General features: G+C 27.3%; 2 protein-coding genes across 2 annotated transcripts; both read left to right on the forward strand.

Moving 5' to 3' along the window:
- The first annotated feature begins 1,979 nt into the window (after window positions 1-1,979).
- Window positions 1,980-3,728, forward strand: LOC128954982 (uncharacterized). The gene is made up of 3 exons (XM_054300604.1): window positions 1,980-2,881; window positions 3,236-3,428; window positions 3,521-3,728. Exons 1-3 carry the CDS (start codon window positions 2,131-2,133, stop codon window positions 3,726-3,728), a joined length of 1,152 nt encoding a protein of 383 aa, XP_054156579.1. The 5' UTR covers window positions 1,980-2,130.
- A 2,370-nt stretch (window positions 3,729-6,098) lies between these two features.
- On the forward strand, window positions 6,099-7,851 carry LOC128954984 (uncharacterized). The gene is made up of 3 exons (XM_054300607.1): window positions 6,099-7,000; window positions 7,359-7,551; window positions 7,644-7,851. Exons 1-3 carry the CDS (start codon window positions 6,250-6,252, stop codon window positions 7,849-7,851), a joined length of 1,152 nt encoding a protein of 383 aa, XP_054156582.1. The 5' UTR covers window positions 6,099-6,249.
- The last annotated feature ends 2,351 nt before the right edge of the window (window positions 7,852-10,202 follow it).

Raw genomic sequence — 10,202 nt, forward strand, 5'->3', positions numbered from 1 at the left:
ATAAACGTAATTTGTTTACATCAACGTTATTTATGTATAGTAACGTAATTTGTGTATAGTAACGTAAATTGTGTATGTCAACGTAAATTGTGTATGTCAACGTAATTTGTGTATAATAACGTAATTTGTGTATAATACGTAATTTGTTTACATCAACGTAATTTATGTATAGCGACGTAATTTGTGTATAGCAACATATATTGTGGATGTCAACGTAATTTGTTTACATAAACGTAATTTGTTTACATCAACGTTATTTATGTATAGTAACGTAATTTGTGTATAGTAACGTAAATTGTGTATGTCAACGTAAATTGTGTATGTCAACGTAATTTGTGTATAATAACGTAATTTGTGTATAATACGTAATTTGTGTATAATACGTAATTTGTTTACATCAACGTAATTTGTGTATAATAACGTAATTTGTGTATGTCAACGTAATTTGTGTATAATAACGTAATTTGTGTATAATACGTAATTTGTTTACATCAACGTAATTTGTTTACATCAACGTTATTTATGTATAGTAACGTAATTTGTGTATAATACGTAATTTGTTTACATCAACGTAATTTGTGAATAATAACGTAATTTGTGTATAATAACGTAATTTGTGAATAATAACGTAATTTGTTTACATAAACGTAATTTGTGTATAATAACGTAATTTGTGTATAGTAACGTAAATTGTGTATGTCAACGTAATTTATGTATAGTAACGTAATTTGTGAATAATAACGTAATTTGTGTATAATAACGTAATTTGTGTATAGTAACGTAAATTGTGTATGTCAACGTAATTTATGTATAGCAACGTAATTTGTGAATAATAACGTAATTTGTTTACATAAACGTAATTTGTGTATAGTAACGTAAATTGTGTATGTCAACGTAATTTATGTATAGTAACGTAATTTGTAAATAATAACGTAATTTGTTTACATAAACGTAATTTGTGTATAATAACGTAATTTGTTTACATCAACGTTATTAATGTATAGTAACGTAATTTGTGTATAGTAACGTAAATTGTGTATCTCAACGTAATTTGTGTATAATAACGTAATTTGTTTACATCAACGTAATTTGTTTAGATCAACGTAATTTATGTATAGTAACGTAATTTGTGTATAATAACGTAATTTGTTTACATAAACGTAATTTATGTATAGCAACATAATTTGTTTACTTAAACGTAATTTGTTTACATCAACGTAATTTATGTATAGTAACATAATTTGTTTACTTAAACGTAATTTGTTTACATCAACGAAATTTATGTATAGTAACGTAATTTGTTTACATAAACGTAATTTGTTTACATCAACGTTATTTATGTAAGATAAGATATGAAATAAGATAAGAGATAGTTACTATCTATTTATTAGTCAGTATTCATTAAATATATGATTTCATTTTTTAAAATTTAATATTAGATTAAATTATTATTACATCAAACCTTAAAATTAATTTAGTAGATAGGATAATCAGTATTAATATTAAAATGTTTTAAATGTAACATTAATTTTATTATATTATATTTTTTTTTAATTTTATTACTCTATATTTATATATACTTATATATAAACTTTATAACTGCCTGTATCCTACTTAAAGTTTGATAAAAAAAAATAATTACTCATTCATTATTAATCCTATAAAATATTGAAATAATTTCAATTATATTAATATAAAATATGTATTATAATAAATTAGTTATTTTATATTAAATATTTAATTAAAATAATGTATTTATAACTTTATTTTTCCACTTTATACTCTCCAATCTATACTAATTTGTGTACTAAAAATCATAAATAATTGTCCATGATGCAATGCAGAAAATATTAAAATTTTAGACTATCTCACTTGTAAATAGTACTAAGTTTTCAATTTATTACATAATAATTACAAACGTTATTACTGTCTCTAAAAATATTGTATTCATTGAATGTATTGTCAATTATAGTGTTTATTGGGTACCAAATAATCGCTTGATTTTACAATACATTACATACTATATGTATGACAATAACATCGATGGTCTAAAAAACATTGTTTAGACACCACTGTAGTAGTAGTAGTAGATCTGGTAGGTTGTCATCATCATCAGCATCTGGCACTGGTATGCCATTATCATACACACATATCCCACAACAATGGTGGCCACTAACTAATAGATCGGCTCTGATGATGGACAACAATGATAACAACAAACCTATCAATTTTGTGGGCAACGGCGGCCAACCGGATGGCATCGATATCGATGCTATCAGAAAACATTGTATCCGATCAATCGGTATAATTGTTATAAAAAAACTGGACAATAGTGACCAGATTTTTACTGAAGGATCAGGTGTTTGTGTGGCCAACACCACGGATACCGGTTGTCTACTGTTGACTAACTATCACGCGGTCACCCATTCGCCAGTAGTCAGGGTTATCTATAAACCCGACCACAACGACAATAGAGTATACGTAGAGTTAGCCGATGTCCTGTATGTTGAACAGCACTGGGATCTGGCACTGGTCCGACTACAGCGTCTGAACAGCCTATTCAATCCGATGCCAATGGCCACTGAAACCAAGTTTGGCCAACCGGGTTGCATGTTTGGTCACGGACAGATAGCCTTTACTGTACATCCGGGTCTGGTAGTGCAGCCGTCGGTTCAGCTAAACAATGCAAACGACACGTATAGGATAAGTACTGTACCGTTTGCCGGTCACTTGCCTATCGTAGCCCATACGGCCGTCAATGTACCGGGGTTTTCCGGCTGTCCACTAATCGATACCGATGGCCGACTAAGCGGTATTGTTTGGGGTGGGTTTGTCACCAGAGGCCAGATAACGTTTGCCGTCGACTATCAAACAGTTAACGGTATGTCATATATATGATATATACTGTATATACAGTATATATCAGGGTTGCGAAAGATGAGGAGGTAGGGGCGAATTTATTTGTTATTTATTTGGCAATTTAATGGGAATTTAATGGGAATATATTAGAAATTTACTCAAATTTGGTAAAAAATTGTCGTTTAAAAATGCAATAAAAATTATTCACCCCACCCTATTCCTCCCCCAAATTTTTTTTGCGATATTTTTGCCATTTTATTCCTCTATACCCCCCCCCTGGAATCGAAAACCCTGTATATACTGTATATATATCACTACATTGTTTGATATACTAATAATTTTATATTTGTTTGTTTGTAATGTCTAATCCCCTTAGAGTTTATGTTGAGGGCCATTAGCTATGTTGATGCATATACAGGTATAAACCTAAATCGGCTCCGGAAACTGTATTCAATGTTTGGCTCCAGTAATAGACAGTTGGCCCTAATTTTGGCCAAACATTACGATGAATTTGATAGCAATAATGTTTGGTTTACTATCGAGGAATTGCTTCCCGAATCCCAACCATTGTATTGTATTTTTTGTTTTGTCTAAAAAAAACTATAATTTACTAATTAATTGTTTTACTAATTAATTAATTAATTTGTTTTATTTATTTAAGAAATATTGTCAACCGATTTGTAATGTTCGTCAATGACCAGCCGTTTACCGACATTGAAACCATACGGACAGTCCTATCAGTTGGCGACGATAGCTATCCGACTATTCAATTGACACTTAGGTCTCCAATGTATAGGTATAACAATCGATTTGATTGGAAAGTTAACATTACATCCATGAGCCCGGATGTCAAGGCATTTGTTTTCTAGAGTTTATTTTTTATACTAATAAATATCTATATATTAATAAATTAATTTGTAATTTATAATTAGTAAACAAAACATATTTATTGTATTAAATAGTATTATAAATATTATTTATTTATTTTATATAAAATATATATTAAAATTAAAATTAGATTTGAAAAAACTAGTAATTAATTGTTGTATAAAATTAATTAAATAAATTATTAAATTAAAGTTGTGTACATCAATATAATTCAGTGTATATTACTGTAATTTATGTATATCAATCTAATTTGTTTACATTAACGTAATTTGTTTACATCAACGTAATTTATGTATAGCGACGTAATTTGTGTATAGCAACATATATTGTGTATGTCAACGTAATTTGTTTACATAAACGTAATTTGTTTACATCAACGTTATTTATGTATAGTAACGTAATTTGTGTATAGTAACGTAAATTGTGTATGTCAACGTAAATTGTGTATGTCAACGTAATTTGTGTATAATAACGTAATTTGTGTATAATACGTAATTTGTTTACATCAACGTAATTTATGTATAGCGACGTAATTTGTGTATAGCAACATATATTGTGGATGTCAACGTAATTTGTTTACATAAACGTAATTTGTTTACATCAACGTTATTTATGTATAGTAACGTAACCTGTGTATAGTAACGTAAATTGTGTATGTCAACGTAAATTGTGTATGTCAACGTAATTTGTGTATAATAACGTAATTTGTGTATAATACGTAATTTGTGTATAATACGTAATTTGTTTACATCAACGTAATTTGTGTATAATAACGTAATTTGTGTATGTCAACGTAATTTGTGTATAATAACGTAATTTGTGTATAATACGTAATTTGTTTACATCAACGTAATTTGTTTACATCAACGTTATTTATGTATAGTAACGTAATTTGTGTATAATACGTAATTTGTTTACATCAACGTAATTTGTGAATAATAACGTAATTTGTGTATAATAACGTAATTTGTGAATAATAACGTAATTTGTTTACATAAACGTAATTTGTGTATAATAACGTAATTTGTGTATAGTAACGTAAATTGTGTATGTCAACGTAATTTATGTATAGTAACGTAATTTGTGAATAATAACGTAATTTGTGTATAATAACGTAATTTGTGTATAGTAACGTAAATTGTGTATGTCAACGTAATTTATGTATAGCAACGTAATTTGTGAATAATAACGTAATTTGTTTACATAAACGTAATTTGTGTATAGTAACGTAAATTGTGTATGTCAACGTAATTTATGTATAGTAACGTAATTTGTAAATAATAACGTAATTTGTTTACATAAACGTAATTTGTGTATAATAACGTAATTTGTTTACATCAACGTTATTAATGTATAGTAACGTAATTTGTGTATAGTAACGTAATTTCTGTATATCAACGTAATTTATGTATACCAACGTAATTTGTTTAGATCAACGTAATTTGTGTATATCAACGTAATTTGTGTATATCAACGTAATTTTTRTATAGTAACGTAATTTGTGTACGTATACGTAATTTGTTTACATCAACGAAATTTATGGATAGTAACGTAATTTKTKTACWTAWACGTAATTTGTTTACATCAACGTAATTTATGTATAGTAACGTAATTTGTGTACRTATACGTAATTTGTTTACATCAACGAAATTTATGGATAGTAACGTAATTTTTGTACATATACGTAATTTGTTTACATCAACGTAATTTATGTAAGATAAGATATGAAATAAGATAAGAGATAGTTACTATCTATTTATTAGTCAGTATTCATTAAATATATGATTTCATTTTTTAAAATTTAATATTAGATTAAATTATTATTACATCAAACCTTAAAATTAATTTAGTAGATAGGATAATCAGTATTAATATTAAAATGTTTTAAATGTAACATTAATTTTATTATATTATATTTTTTTTTAATTTTATTACTCTATATTTATATATACTTATATATAAACTTTATAACTGCCTGTATCCTACTTAAAGTTTGATAAAAAAAAATAATTACTCATTCATTATTAATCCTATAAAATATTGAAATAATTTCAATTATATTAATATAAAATATGTATTATAATAAATTAGTTATTTTATATTAAATATTTAATTAAAATAATGTATTTATAACTTTATTTTTCCACTTTATACTCTCCAATCTATACTAATTTGTGTACTAAAAATCATAAATAATTGTCCATGATGCAATGCAGAAAATATTAAAATTTTAGACTATCTCACTTGTAAATAGTACTAAGTTTTCAATTTATTACATAATAATTACAAACGTTATTACTGTCTCTAAAAATATTGTATTCATTGAATGTATTGTCAATTATAGTGTTTATTGGGTACCAAATAATCGCTTGATTTTACAATACATTACATACTATATGTATGACAATAACATCGATGGTCTAAAAAACATTGTTTAGACACCACTGTAGTAGTAGTAGTAGATCTGGTAGGTTGTCATCATCATCAGCATCTGGCACTGGTATGCCATTATCATACACACATATCCCACAACAATGGTGGCCACTAACTAATAGATCGGCTCTGATGATGGACAACAATGATAACAACAAACCTATCAATTTTGTGGGCAACGGCGGCCAACCGGATGGCATCGATATCGATGCTATCAGAAAACATTGTATCCGATCAATCGGTATAATTGTTATAAAAAAACTGGACAATAGTGACCAGATTTTTACTGAAGGATCAGGTGTTTGTGTGGCCAACACCACGGATACCGGTTGTCTACTGTTGACTAACTATCACGCGGTCACCCATTCGCCAGTAGTCAGGGTTATCTATAAACCCGACCACAACGACAATAGAGTATACGTAGAGTTAGCCGATGTCCTGTATGTTGAACAGCACTGGGATCTGGCACTGGTCCGACTACAGCGTCTGAACAGCCTATTCAATCCGATGCCAATGGCCACTGAAACCAAGTTTGGCCAACCGGGTTGCATGTTTGGTCACGGACAGATAGCCTTTACTGTACATCCGGGTCTGGTAGTGCAGCCGTCGGTTCAGCTAAACAATGCAAACGACACGTATAGGATAAGTACTGTACCGTTTGCCGGTCACTTGCCTATCGTAGCCCATACGGCCGTCAATGTACCGGGGTTTTCCGGCTGTCCACTAATCGATACCGATGGCCGACTAAGCGGTATTGTTTGGGGTGGGTTTGTCACCAGAGGCCAGATAACGTTTGCCGTCGACTATCAAACAGTTAACGGTATGTCATATATATGATATATACTGTATATACAGTATATATCAGGGTTGCGAAAGATGAGGAGGTAGGGGCGAATTTATTTGTTATTTATTTGGCAATTTAATGGGAATTTAATGGGAATATATTAGAAATTTACTCAAATTTGGTAAAAAATTGTCGTTTAAAAATGCAATAAAAATTATTCACCCCACCCTATTCCTCCCCCAAATTTTTTTTGCGATATTTTTGCCATTTTATTCCTCTATACCCCCCCCCCCCCTGGAATCGAAAACCCTGTATATACTGTATATATATCACTACATTGTTTGATATACTAATAATTTTATATTTGTTTGTTTGTAATGTCTAATCCCCTTAGAGTTTATGTTGAGGGCCATTAGCTATGTTGATGCATATACAGGTATAAACCTAAATCGGCTCCGGAAACTGTATTCAATGTTTGGCTCCAGTAATAGACAGTTGGCCCTAATTTTGGCCAAACATTACGATGAATTTGATAGCAATAATGTTTGGTTTACTATCGAGGAATTGCTTCCCGAATCCCAACCATTGTATTGTATTTTTTGTTTTGTCTAAAAAAAACTATAATTTACTAATTAATTGTTTTACTAATTAATTAATTAATTTGTTTTATTTATTTAAGAAATATTGTCAACCGATTTGTAATGTTCGTCAATGACCAGCCGTTTACCGACATTGAAACCATACGGACAGTCCTATCAGTTGGCGACGATAGCTATCCGACTATTCAATTGACACTTAGGTCTCCAATGTATAGGTATAACAATCGATTTGATTGGAAAGTTAACATTACATCCATGAGCCCGGATGTCAAGGCATTTGTTTTCTAGAGTTTATTTTTTATACTAATAAATATCTATATATTAATAAATTAATTTGTAATTTATAATTAGTAAACAAAACATATTTATTGTATTAAATAGTATTATAAATATTATTTATTTATTTTATATAAAATATATATTAAAATTAAAATTAGATTTGAAAAAACTAGTAATTAATTGTTGTATAAAATTAATTAAATAAATTATTAAATTAAAGTTGTGTACATCAATATAATTCAGTGTATATTACTGTAATTTATGTATATCAATCTAATTTGTTTACATTAACGTAATTTGTTTACATCAACGTAATTTATGTATAGCGACGTAATTTGTGTATAGCAACATATATTGTGTATGTCAACGTAATTTGTTTACATAAACGTAATTTGTTTACATCAACGTTATTTATGTATAGTAACGTAATTTGTGTATAGTAACGTAAATTGTGTATGTCAACGTAAATTGTGTATGTCAACGTAATTTGTGTATAATAACGTAATTTGTGTATAATACGTAATTTGTTTACATCAACGTAATTTATGTATAGCGACGTAATTTGTGTATAGCAACATATATTGTGGATGTCAACGTAATTTGTTTACATAAACGTAATTTGTTTACATCAACGTTATTTATGTATAGTAACGTAATTTGTGTATAGTAACGTAAATTGTGTATGTCAACGTAAATTGTGTATGTCAACGTAATTTGTGTATAATAACGTAATTTGTGTATAATACGTAATTTGTGTATAATACGTAATTTGTTTACATCAACGTAATTTGTGTATAATAACGTAATTTGTGTATGTCAACGTAATTTGTGTATAATAACGTAATTTGTGTATAATACGTAATTTGTTTACATCAACGTAATTTGTTTACATCAACGTTATTTATGTATAGTAACGTAATTTGTGTATAATACGTAATTTGTTTACATCAACGTAATTTGTGAATAATAACGTAATTTGTGTATAATAACGTAATTTGTGAATAATAACGTAATTTGTTTACATAAACGTAATTTGTGTATAATAACGTAATTTGTGTATAGTAACGTAAATTGTGTATGTCAACGTAATTTATGTATAGTAACGTAATTTGTGAATAATAACGTAATTTGTGTATAATAACGTAATTTGTGTATAGTAACGTAAATTGTGTATGTCAACGTAATTTATGTATAGCAACGTAATTTGTGAATAATAACGTAATTTGTTTACATAAACGTAATTTGTGTATAGTAACGTAAATTGTGTATGTCAACGTAATTTATGTATAGTAACGTAATTTGTAAATAATAACGTAATTTGTTTACATAAACGTAATTTGTGTATAATAACGTAATTTGTTTACATCAACGTTATTAATGTATAGTAACGTAATTTGTGTATAGTAACGTAAATTGTGTATCTCAACGTAATTTGTGTATAATAACGTAATTTGTTTACATCAACGTAATTTGTTTAGATCAACGTAATTTATGTATAGTAACGTAATTTGTGTATAATAACGTAATTTGTTTACATAAACGTAATTTATGTATAGCAACATAATTTGTTTACTTAAACGTAATTTGTTTACATCAACGTAATTTATGTATAGTAACATAATTTGTTTACTTAAACGTAATTTGTTTACATCAACGAAATTTATGTATAGTAACGTAATTTGTTTACATAAACGTAATTTGTTTACATCAACGTTATTTATGTAAGATAAGATATGAAATAAGATAAGAGATAGTTACTATCTATTTATTAGTCAGTATTCATTAAATATATGATTTCATTTTTTAAAATTTAATATTAGATTAAATTATTATTACATCAAACCTTAAAATTAATTTAGTAGATAGGATAATCAGTATTAATATTAAAATGTTTTAAATGTAACATTAATTTTATTATATTATATTTTTTTTTAATTTTATTACTCTATATTTATATATACTTATATATAAACTTTATAACTGCCTGTATCCTACTTAAAGTTTGATAAAAAAAAATAATTACTCATTCATTATTAATCCTATAAAATATTGAAATAATTTCAATTATATTAATATAAAATATGTATTATAATAAATTAGTTATTTTATATTAAATATTTAATTAAAATAATGTATTTATAACTTTATTTTTCCACTTTATACTCTCCAATCTATACTAATTTGTGTACTAAAAATCATAAATAATTGTCCATGATGCAATGCAGAAAATATTAAAATTTTAGACTATCTCACTTGTAAATAGTACTAAGTTTTCAATTTATTACATAATAATTACAAACGTTATTACTGTCTCTAAAAATATTGTATTCATTGAATGTATTGTCAATTATAGTGTTTAT

Source organism: Oppia nitens, unplaced genomic scaffold, assembly GCF_028296485.1.
Source record: "Oppia nitens isolate AA-2021 unplaced genomic scaffold, nextdenovo-longstitch-racon4-pilon3 scaffold2_pilon_pilon_pilon, whole genome shotgun sequence".
Classification (NCBI taxonomy): Eukaryota; Metazoa; Arthropoda; class Arachnida; order Sarcoptiformes; family Oppiidae; genus Oppia; species Oppia nitens.